General features: G+C 51.8%; 1 protein-coding gene across 2 annotated transcripts; it reads left to right on the top strand.

Annotated features, from left to right (window-relative positions):
• Positions 1-8,037: 8,037 nt before the first annotated feature.
• LTC4S (leukotriene C4 synthase) lies at positions 8,038-11,714 on the top strand. Of its 2 annotated transcripts, none has more exons than XM_036847999.1 (5): positions 8,038-8,157; positions 9,937-10,036; positions 10,142-10,212; positions 10,302-10,383; positions 10,729-11,714. In XM_036847999.1, the coding sequence occupies exons 1-5, from the start codon at positions 8,100-8,102 to the stop codon at positions 10,844-10,846; spliced, it is 429 nt and encodes a 142-aa protein (XP_036703894.1). In that variant the 5' UTR covers positions 8,038-8,099; the 3' UTR covers positions 10,847-11,714. The 2 variants fall into 2 exon arrangements, with proteins under 2 accessions (XP_036703894.1, XP_036703893.1); XM_036847998.1 differs by having other exon boundaries at positions 8,040-8,157; positions 10,614-10,852.
• The last annotated feature ends 143 nt before the right edge of the window (positions 11,715-11,857 follow it).

Here is an 11,857-nt window from a genome sequence, read left to right as displayed (position 1 = left end):
GGGTTGTTTGTTTTTTTAATATTGAGCTGCATGAGCTGTTTATATATTTTGGAGATTAATCCTTCGTCTGTTGATTCGTTTGCAAATATTTTCTCCCATTCTGAGGGTTGTCTTTTCGTCTTGTTTATGGTTTCCTTTGCCGTGCAAAAGCTTTGAAGTTTCATTAGGTCCCCTTTGTTTATTTTTGTTTTTATTTCCATTACTCTAGGAGGTGGATCAAAAAATATCTTGCTGTGATTTATGTCAAAGAGTGTTCTTCCTATGTTTTCCTCTAAGAGTTTTATAGTGTCCGGTCTTACATTTAGGTTTCTAATCCATTTTGAGTTTATTTTTGTGTATGGTGTTAGGGAGTGTTCTAATTTCATTCTTTTACATGTAGCTGCCCAGTTTTCCCAGGACCACTTATTGAAGAGACTGTCTTTTCTCCATTGTATATCTTTGCCTCCTTTGTCATAGATTAGTTGACCATAGGTGCGTGGGTTTATCTCTGGGCTTTCTGTCTTGTTCCATTGATCTATATTTCTGTTTTTGTGCCAGTACTGTATTGTCTTGATTACTGTAGCTTTGTAGTATAGTCTGAAGTCAGGGAGTCTGATTCCTCCAGCTCTGCTTTTTTCCCTCAAGACTGCTTTGGCTACTCAGGGTCTTTTGTGTCTCCATACAAATTTTAAGATTTTTTTGTTCTAGTTCTGTAAAAAAATGCCATTGGTAATTTGATAGGGATTGCACTGAATCTGTAGATTGCTTTGGGTAATATAGTCATTTTCACAATATTGATTTTTCCAATCCAAGAACATGGTATATCTCTCCACCTATTGGTATCATCTTTAATTTCTTTCATCAGTGTCTTATAGTTTTCTGCATACAGGTTTTTCGTCTCCCTATGTAGGTTGATTCCTAGATATTTTATTCTTTTTGTTGCAATGGTAAATGGGAGTGTTTCCTTAATTTCTCTTTCAGATATTTCATCATTACTATATAGGAATGCAAGAGATTTCTGTGCGTTAATTTTGTATCCTGCAACTTTACCAAATTCATTGATTAGCGTTAGTAGTTTTCTGGTGGCATCTTTAGGATTCTCTATGTATAGTATCATGTTATCTGCAAACAGTGACAGTTTTCATTCTTCTTTTCCAATTTGTATTCCTTTTATTTCTTTTTCTTCTCTGATTGCCATGGCTAGGACTTCCAAAACTATGTTGAATAATAGTGGTGAGAGTGTACATCCTTGTCTCGTTCCTGATCTTAGAGGAAATGCTTTCAGTTTTTCACCATTGAGAATGATGTTTGCTGTGGGTTTGTCGTATATGGCCTTTATTATGTTGAGGTAGGTTCCCTCTATGCCCACCTTCTGGAGAGTTTTTATAATAAATGGGAGTTGAATTTTGTCAAAAGCTTGTTCTGCATCTATTGAGATGATCATATGGTTTTTATTCTTCAATTTGTTAATATGGTGTATCACATTGATTGATTTGCGTATATTGAAGAATACTTGCATCCCTGGGATAAATCCCACTTGACCATGGTGTATGATCCTTTTAATGTGTTGTTGGATTCTGTTTGCTAGTATTTTGTTGAGGATTTTTGCATCTATATTCATCAGTGATAGTGGTCTGTAATTTTCTTTTTTTGTAGTATCTTTGTCTGGTTTTGGTTATCAGGGTGATGGTGGCCTCATAGAATGAGTTTGGGAGTGTTCCTTCCTCTGCAATTTTTTGGAAGAGTTTGAGAAGGATGGGTGTTAGCTCTTCTCCAAATGTTTGATAAAATTCACCTGTGAAGCCATCTGGTCCTGGACTTTTGTTTGTTGGAAGATTTTTAATCACAGTTTCAATTTCATTACTTGTGATTGGTCTGTTCATATTTTCTATTTCTTCCTGGTTCATTCTTGGAAGGTTATACCTTTCTAAGAATTTGTCCATTTCTTCCAGGTTGTCCATTTTATTGGCATAGAGTTGCTTGTAGTAGTTTCCTAGGATGCTTTGTATTTCTGCAGTGTCTGTTGTAACTTCTCCTTTTTCATTTCTAATTTTATTGATTTGAGTCTTCTCTCTCTTTTTCCTGATGAGTCTGGCTAACGGTTTATCAATTTTGTTTATCTTCTCAAAGAACCAGCTTTTAGTTTTATTGATCTTTGCTATTGTTTTCTTTGTTTCTATTTCATTTATTTCTGCTCTGATCTTTATGAGTTCTTTCCTTCTACTAACTTTGGGTTTTGTTTGTTCTTCTTTCTCTAGTTCCTTTAGGTGTAATGTTAGATTGTTTATTTGAGATTTTTCTTGTTTCTTGAGGTAGGCTTCTATAGCTATAAACTTCCCTCTTAGAACTGCTTTTGCTGCATCCCATAGGTTTTGGATCGTCGTGTTTTCATTGTCATTTGTCTCTAGGTATTTTTTGATTTCCTCCTTGATTTCTTTAGTGATCTCCTGGTTATTTAATAACGTATTGTTTAGTCTCCATGTGTTTGTGTTTTTTACGTTTTTTTCCCTGTAATTGATTTCTAATCTCATAGCCTTGTGGTCAGAAAATATGCTTGATATGATTTTAATTTTCTTAACTTTACTGAGGCTTGATTTGTGACCCAAGACGTGATCTATCCTGGTGAATGTTCCATGTGCACTTGAGAAGAAAGTGTAATCAGCTGTTTTTGGATGGAATGTCCTATAAATATCAATTAAATCTATCTGGTCTATTGTGTCATTTAAAGCTTCTGTTTCCTTATTTATTTTCACTTTGGATGATCTGTCCATTGGTGTAAGTGAGGTGTTAAAGTCCGCCACTATTATTGTGTTACTGTCGATTTCCTCTTTTATAGCTGTTAGCAGTTGCCTTATGTATTGAGGTGCTCCTATTTTGGGTGCATATATATTTATAATTGTTATATCTTCTTCTTGGATTGATCCCGTGATCATATTATGTAGTGCCTTCCTTGTCTCTTGTAACATTCTTTATTTTAAAGTCTATTTTATCTGATATGAGTGTTGCTACTCCAGCTTTCTTTTGATTTCCATTTGCATGGAATATCTTTTTCCATCCCCTCACTTTCAGTCTGTATGTGTCCCTAGGTCTGAAGTGGGTCTCTTGTAGACAGCATATATATGGGTCTTGTTTTTGTATCCATTCAGCAAGCCTGTGTCTTTTGGTTGGAGCATTTAAACCATTCATGTTTAAGGTAATTATTGATATGTATGTTCCTATGACTATTTTCTTAATTGTTTTGGGTTTGTTTTTGTAGGTCCTTTTCTTCTCTTGTGTTTCCCACTTAGAGAAGTTCCTTTAGCATTTGTTGTAGAGCTGTTTGGTGGTGCTGAATTCTCTTAGCTTTTGCTTGTCTGTAAAGCTTTTGATTTCTTGGTTGATCTGAATGAGATCCTTGATGGGGTAGAAGTAATCCTGGTTGTAGTTCTTCCCTTATCATCACTTTAAGTATATCAATGTCACTTCCCTTCTGCTTGTAGAGTTTTCTGCCGAGAAAATCAGCTTGTTAACCTTATGGGAGTTCCCTTGTATGTTATTTGTCGTTTTTCTCTTGCTGCTTTCAATAATTTTTCTTTGTCTTTAATTTTTGCCACTTTGATTACTATGTGTCTCGGCGTGTTTCTCCTTGGGTTTATCCTGTATTGGACTCTCTGTGCTTCCTGGACTTGGGTGGCTATTTCCTTTCCCATGTTAGGGAAGTTTTCGACTATAATCTCTTCAAATATTTTCTCAGGTCCTTTCTCTCTCTCTTCTCCTTCTGGGACCCCGCTATATGCGAATGTTGTTGCGTTTAATGTTGTCCCAGAGGTCTCTTAGGGCTATCTTCATTTCTTTTCATTCTTTTTTCTTTATTCTGTTTCTGCAGCAGTGAAGTCCCACCATTCTGTCTTCCAGGCTCACTTATCCGTCCTTCTGCCTCAGTTATTCTGCTATTGATTCCTTCTAGTGTAGTTTTCATTTCGGTTATTGTATTGTTCATCTCTGTTTGTTCTTTAATTCTAGGTTTGTTTTTTTTTTTAAGTATTATTTATTTATTTATGGCTGTGTTGGGTCTTCGTTTCTGTGCGAGGGCTTTCCTCTAGCGCGGCAAGCGGGGGCCACTCCTCATCACGGTGTGCGGGCCTCTCACCATCGCGGCCCTCTTCTTGCTGCAGAGCACAGGCTCCAGACGCGCAGGCTCAGTAATTGTGGCTCACGGGCCCAGCTGCTCTGCGGCATGTGGGATCTTCCCAGACCAGGGCTCGAACCCGTGTCCCCTGCATTGGCAGGCAGACTCTCAACCACTGCGCCACCAAGGAAGCCCTAATTCTAGGTTTTTGTTAAACATTTCTTGCATCTTCTCGATCTTTGCCTCCATTCTTTTTCCAAGGTCCTGGATCATCTTCACTATCATTATTCTGAATTCTTTTTCTGGAAGGTTGCCTATCTCCACTTCACTTAGTTGTTTTTCTGGGGTTTTATCTTGTTCCTTCATCTGGTACATAGCCCTCTGCCTTTCATCTTGTCTGTCTTTCTGTGAATGTGGTTTTTGTTCCACCGGCTGTAGGATTGTAGTTCTTCTTGCTTCTGCTGTCTGCTCTCTGGTGGATGAGGCTATCTAAGAGACTTGTGCAAGTTTCCTGATGGGAGGGACTGGTGGTGGGTAGAGCTGGCTGTTGCTCTAGTGGGCAGAGCTCAGTAAAACTCTAATCCACTTGACTGCTGATGGATGGTGCTGGGTTCCCTCCCTGTTGGTTGTTTGGCCTGAGGCAACCCAGCACTGGAGCCTAACTGGGCTCTTTGGTGGGGCTAATGGTGGACTCTGGGAGGGCTTACGCCAAGGAGTACTTCCCAGAACTTCTGCTGCCAGTGTCGTGGTTTCTTTTCAACATAATGGTTTGGCTGACCTTTCCACTCCCAGAGGTCCTTGGTGAGCTCAGTTTCCAGGATGTTCCTTAGGGCCATGTAGGGGCTAGTACAGAGGGCATGGGTCCTGGGTCACCAAGGCATGTCCTGCAGGGGTTTAGGGAGGGGCTTTTTCACTTCCCTCCGATGTTGGCTCCCCCAGGGCTGCTGAGGGGCGTGGGTGGATGGCCTCTGCATGGAGGGCCTTATGCTGGACCTCCAGCAGCCTGAGCAGGCCCAGTCCAGGCAGGGACCTGAGAGGCTGGGCAAGCTCAGAGGGAGGGAGGTGCAGACCAAAGGATCTGGAGAGGGTTTCAGGGGCTGAGACTCCAACAAGTGCCTGGACATCTGCCCAGGGACTTCCTCAGAAGCTGCTGATGTTAGGCCTCAGCTTCCTGTTGCCAGGGCAAAAGGGATAAGCTCAGAAAGGAGTCTGTCTGGGTCTCAGAGGAAATGAGAGCTTGTTAGAGAAGAGAGCCGGAACACGTGCAGGGACCCATGGATGCACAGCAGCCCACGGATGAGCTCCAATACCATCGCAAACACATTGAGTGATGGGATCACAGCATGGAGACACAAAAGTTTCATGCAGGGGCTTCCCTGGTGGTGCAGTGGTTAAGAGTCCGCCTGCCAATGCAGGGGACACGGGTTCAAGCCCTGGTCCAGGAAGATCCCACATGCCGTGGAGCAACTAAGCCTGTGTGCCACAACTACTGAGCCCGTGCTCTAGAGCCCGCGAGCCACAACTACTGAAGCCCGTGTGCCACAGTTACCAAAGCCTGTGCGCCTAGAGCCTGTGCTCCGCAACAAAAGAAGCCACCGCAATGAGAAGCTCCCACATTGCAACGAAGAGTAGCCCCTGCTCGCTGGAACTAGAGAAAGCCTGCGCACAGCAACGGAAGACCCAACGCAGCCAAAAAAATAATAATAATAAATAAAATAAATCTATTAAAAAAAAGTTTCATGCAAACACACTGGCACACAGCCCACCCACGGGCCATGTGTCCCACCCTTCAGGCGGGCCTGGCTGGGGCTGGAGGGGAGACCAGAGCAGGGGTCTTAAAGGGCTGAGTGGGCAGAGAGAGGGTTGGAGGACGCATCTGGCATCCAATCCCTGGCACTTCTTTCTCTGTTTCCGAGCATCTGTCAGTCATTTCCACATCATTGAGCACCCACTACTGCTAAGGTAAGACCTGTCCAAAGCAGGGCACAGACTTGGAGACCCAGCCCTGCTCTTGAGGAGCCCCCAGCACACCCAGCTGGTTCCCTGGGGGCAATGATGGACAAAGGGCATTCATTGGGTGTTGGCCAGGTGATGAGAGGCTAAAAGGGATTCTTGGGGAGCCTAACAGGCAACAACGCCCTCAGGCTGGAACCCAGGCTTGGGGGCAGCAAAGAAGGAGGCCAGGTGGGCGGCAAGGACAGAGCTCCCAAGGTCATATGACCCTGACGTGTGGAGACTCCCCAGAGTGACCAGGCAGAAGAGAGCCAGGGCATTATGGTGGCCCACCACCCGGTGCAGCAGCGGTTGCCCCAAGGACCTAGCTGCTCTGTCCCTCCCACAGCATGGCCTGTGCTTGCTTGCTTCTGCCTGTGCTTGTGTACCAATCTGGACTCTGTCACTGCTAACCAAAACCCACTTCAAACCAGCTTGAGCAAAAAGGAGAAATGACCGTCTTACAAAATGGAAAGGCTGAACGGCCAGGGCTTTATTCCAGGCAAGGTGGCCCCCGGGCTTCAGGATATAAGCCACCTCTATCCTCGCAACCTAGCCCTGTGTTGGCTCCATCTTCCTCAGGATGGCGAGCGGCCATAAGTGGCCCTCAGTAATCTCCCTCCCCGTTCTGAGTTCCCTTTCCCAAAGTTCTAAGGAAGTTTCCAGAACTGCGTCTCACCATCCTGAGTCAGCCTTGGCTCACACAGTCAGTTTTGGCTCACATGTCCATCCCACAGGCCTGGGAGGGGCGGGAGGCAGCTCTGTCCAGGCCACAGAACCTGAGTGTAGGTAGGGTTGGGGCCTCAGGAAGGAGGGATGCTGGGCAGGCAGAAATGGCAGGTGACTGTTCCAGGGTCAGAGGTCCCAGAGGCGGTAGTTTCACCCATCCCAGTGGGCTCACCCACCCTGCCAGGACAGCCAAGTGGCCCTTGGGATGGCCTGAGTGCATGGAGCCCAGGCAGCTGCAAGACTGTTGGGCATCAGGTTTCCTGGAAGGGAGCAAGGACGCGGCTGTGCCCAATATGGGCTGGATGCCTGGACTACCCTGTGGTCAGTCGCATGTTACAAAACAGCCCCAGTTGGGGAGTGGGAAACAGGTGAGTGGCTATGTGTGGATCAGCAGGGAGTCAGGGCCAGGAACCTGGGAGGAGCCCATGACCTGTGGCCAGGTGAGAGATGACTGGGGCAGGGTGGGGCTTGGAAGGTAGCACTGGGGGTGGATGTGAGAATGAGTGGGACTTGGTGATATTTAGGAAGTGGTGGCAGTGGGTGGTTCAAGTAGGAGCCTGACACCAGACCCAGGACAAGAGGAGGTCTGGAGGGTCAGCTGGGACCTGCTGAGGATGTGGGGCCTTGGGGGACACTAAGATCACATGACAGCTGGAGCAAGCCTAGGTGGACAAGGGGTTCTGCCAGCACAAGGCTAGGCATAGAAGGGACAAAAGGACTGGGAGGAGGTGGCTGGGCTGTCCCCAGGCGGCTGCTCTCTCCTGCCCAGGCTCCATCTGGCCCTGGTTTCCTCTTTTTTAAAAAAATTTATTTGTTTTATTTATTTATTTTTGGCTGCATTGGATCTTTGTTGCTGCATGTGGGCTTTCTCTAGTTGCGGTGAGCGGGGCTGCGCGGGCTTCGTATTGTGGTGGCTTGTCTTGTTGCAGAGCACGGCTCTAGAGCGCAGGCTCAGTAGTTGTGGCGCACGGGCTTAGTTGCTTCGCGGCACGTGGGATCTTCCTGGACCAGGGATCGAACCTGTGTCCTCCGCATTGGCAGGCAGATTCTTAACACTGCGCCACCAGGGAAGCTCTGGCCCTGGTTTCCTCTTGCTCAGCCTGACCAGGCTCCCCAGCTCTCTCAGGCCATGGTCACGCCCCCTTCCCCAACCCCCTCCACTGAGAAGGGGCGGGGAGAGCGGGCCACTCTTCCTCTCCTGGGCCAGCCTCTGAGCAGCAGACAAGGGTGATAAGAGCCCCACAGCTAGCCCTCTCACAGGCCAGCCTGGCCTGACAGAGCCACCGGCACCATGAAGGACGAAGTGGCTCTTCTGGCCACTGTCACCCTCCTGGGAGTCCTGCTGCAAGGTGGGCTGGCTTCTGCTCCGGCGGTGGGTGGGCCTTGGACCCCTGCAGTCTGCCTTCTGCCCTCCAGGCACTGGGGAGGTGCTGGGGTCCAGGCCCAGGTGAGGGACAGCCCAGACTCCTGGTATGAAAGCTCTTCTGGCCCCCACCAGAGGGCTGAGGGGCTTGCACTTTCCCCAAGTGGGGAGGGGGAAGCCCTGGAGGGGTGTCTGCAGGGCAAACTGTGAAACCCTGGGCAGGGACCAAGGCTGAGAGGTACCCAGCCTAGGGGATGGGCAGCGAAATGGAAAAAGGCCCCTGAGGAACAACTGAGGTAGGCATGTGGGCTGCCTGGCTTGGGGTTGGAAGGTGGCCCCTCAGCCAGCATAAAGAACCCTGGAGGAGGGCGGGGGCTTTCAGGGAGCAGGTGGGGCATCCAGCTATGTTGGGCTCTAGGACCTGAGCAGCGGGGCAGGGTGCCAGGATGAACGGGTGTTCTGATGGTGAGTACAGAGGCGGGACAGCCGTGGGCTTGATGTAGCCCTACTCCAGCTGATCCCTGCCTTCTCCAGCGGCCCCCTCTCTGGGTGTCCCAGTGGGAGGGCCCCATCCCCTGGCCCTGCCTTCAAAGTCACCCTCTCTATGCTGGAACCATGTGGAGCTAGACAGGGTTGAAACCTGCTTTTTGGCCCCCAAAGGTGCCTGCTTGGTGCCCTTCTCAGACCAGCCCTAGAGACACATTCCTGGGATAGATAGTCTGGCTTTGGGGGACACCATTGCCTCACACTGTATGGGCTAGGACAAGACACAGCCTGGGGCAGGGGCCCTGGAGTGGCTGAGCAGACAGGCTGACTTGATCTCCAGCCATACCAGTAAGCTTGGCCCTCAGCCCTTCCTCATGTACACTGTGCTGGCAAGGCCACCCTTGGTATCCACAGTGCACTCAGGTTGGGGTATGTCTGCAGAGGGCCTGGCACCAAGGGCACCAGGGCCATGGGACTTGCAGGAAGATAGCTGGAGACACCCAGTACTGGGACTGTTTGTGTGGTGGGCACCTGGCCTCAGGCCAAGAGAAGGGCTCCTGTGCACTCAGACCCTCGAGGGCCGGCCCACCCTCTGTACCCACCCATGTTGGAAGGGAGAGGGGCAGAGCCCTGGTGGCTTGGGGTTGGACTAGAATAGTCCCAGCCGTAACCACCTGGGCGCAGAGGAGAGGGTGTCTGTCAGATTGAGGCAGAGCCTGAACAGAGAAACTGAGGCAGGAACCCACACTACAGTTTGGAGGCACAGCGACCCAGGCTTGGTCGGGAGGTCCCTCCTGGTGAGCTCTGGGTGGCGGAGCAGAGACGGTTGGCCACAGGGTGCGTGCTCCTCTGTACCTGGAAGGATGCAGCCAACTCTGACCTCAGGTGTCACTCCCATTCCAGGGACCTGGGCCAAAGTCCATGCGTAGAGGGTGGGAGTTGGACATTTGCCTGTGTTTTGCAAGTGAAATGATTCAGGAGCAAAGTCCTTCTGCGGGCAGGTGTCCTGTGACGTGTCATCCCCTTCCCCTACACTCACTGGGCTGGACAGGGCCTCTCAGAGCCCCAGGCCGGCACCCTGCCCTCCCCACTGAGTGTCGTGGACACAGGGCAAGCTCGGAGAAGAGCAGGGGCCGGCGGTCCCCTCGGTCGGGCTTTTAAAGGGGAGTCGTGACGAGCAGGGTGTGGAGCTGGGATAAGAGAAGATGCGCGGCCAGACTGGAGGCGGGGCCGGGAGTCTGGGTGCCAGATCTGACTCCGGCAACACCTCCTCCCCCAGCCTACTTCTCGCTGCAGGTGATCTCGGCGCGCAGGGCCTTCCGCGTGTCTCCGCCGATCACCACCGGCCCGCCGGAGTTCGAGCGCATCTACCGAGCCCAGTGAGGCGCGGTGGGAGGGCGCGGGGCGGGGAGCTAGGCAGCCCCAGGCGGTCAGGCTCGGAGGCCCCAGGCCGGCGCCCTCATGCCGCTCCTCCCCCACCGCAGAGTGAACTGCAGCGAGTACTTCCCGGTGTTCCTCGCCACGCTCTGGGTCGCCGGCATCTTCTTTCACGAAGGTCTGAGAGCGGGGCAGGGGCGCACGTACTAGAGCCCCGGGGGTCCCCGCATCAGCGGGCTCACTCCACCCCGCCCTCCCCTTTCCCAGGTGCGGCGGCTCTGTGTGGCCTGGTATACCTGTTCGCGCGCCTCCGCTACTTTCAGGGCTACGCGAGATCTGCGCAGCAAAGGTGAGAACCGGGGCGGGGCTCCCGGGAGGTCCACCAGGGCGGGGAAAGGTGGCTTGGCTTGTGGGCAGGGTCTTGACGGCAGAGGCCGCAAGCGAATGGCGGGCCGGACCAGACGACTGGTTGGAGGCGGTTCCCTTTTGGGGGCAGGTGGGCGGGCCCTGGTGGAGGCGGCCCGTAGGGTTGGGGTGGGGCCATTGCCCCGCCCCGCCCCCGCTGAGCACCGCCCGCAGGCTGGCCCCGCTGTACGCGAGCGCGCGCGCGCTCTGGCTTCTCGTGGTGCTGGCGGCGTTTGGCCTGCTCGCCCACTTCCTCCCGGCCGCGCTGTGCGCCGCGCTCCTCGGACAGTTCCAGAAACTGCTGCAGAAGGCCTGAGACGGAGGACGCCGGGTGGGCGGAGCTGGAGTTGAGACGGAGCCTCCTGGAGGACGGGGGAGGGTGCTCGCCCCCATCCCAGTCTCATTAAAGCGTGATCTCGAGTGCACTCTCTGGGTCGGAGTGGGTCGCGCACTGCGGGTTGTAGAGCTTGGAGGGGCCTAGCTTCAGGCCACAGCAGTCTGTCGGGCTGCTGGGCGGCGGGGCTGCGGAAGGAAAGAGGCCTCTCCTGGGCAGGGGCTCGATCGGGCCCTGGGTCCGGTCCTCTCCCGCCCTGCTCCCAGACGCTGTTAGTCACACATCCTTTCCCGCTGGGGCTCACCCCACGGCTTCTCCTCCCTGCGGTCAGCGCTCTCCTCGCCTGTCCCCCTCCTATGAGGCCTGCCTCTCCACTGACCTTCAGCCGCCCTATTCCTCATACCCTGGACTTCACAGCCAACACGAGGGACTTTTTTTTGGTCGGTACTCGGTTACCGGCATCTAGAACAGTGCAGTGTTCAGGGCAACCTGTTGCGGCCCGCAGAGAACGACGATGAACGTAGTCAATGTAGTTTTAATAGGCGCTGTCCAGTAAACGTCCTAGTGTCTCGGGGGACCAGATCCGGGGAAGGCCTGCTGGCCGGGAAGAGTCCCTAAAATGGTGACTTTTAGCTGAGCAGGCAGAGGAGAGGAGCTTTCAAAGCAGGGCAAAAACAAAGGCCCTGAGATGGATGGGAGACCCTAAAATGAGTCACAGACTGGGGACAGGAGCAGGGCCTTGGAGACGGTGGAAAAGGCGGGGCTGAGACCCACGGAGGAGTGGGACGAGGAGGTGGGGGGAATGCCTTTGGTGAGAGGCGGCTGCAGGCACTTGGGGAGGGATGATGGGCGCTAGGGGGCGCGCTCCGAGGAGGGTTATCACGGAAGTGGGGGCGGTTTGGGGGCGTGGACGCAGATTCCGCACCAGCTCCATCAGCGAGTTACCGACCCGGCGGCCTGGACCCTCCCAGAGAATGCGAGCGAGGTCCTGCGGAACTGCGCGGAGGGCGGGGGCGCCAAGTGGTATCGCTGGGCGGCTAGGCGCCCGGCTGTGAGCTCGGAGCCCTCACCTGTGAGGCACACA

This window comes from Balaenoptera musculus, chromosome 3 (assembly GCF_009873245.2).
Source record: "Balaenoptera musculus isolate JJ_BM4_2016_0621 chromosome 3, mBalMus1.pri.v3, whole genome shotgun sequence".
NCBI lineage: Eukaryota > Metazoa > Chordata > Mammalia > Artiodactyla > Balaenopteridae > Balaenoptera > Balaenoptera musculus.
Note: the sequence above shows the minus strand (reverse complement) of the source record. Positions and strands in the feature narration are given on the sequence as shown.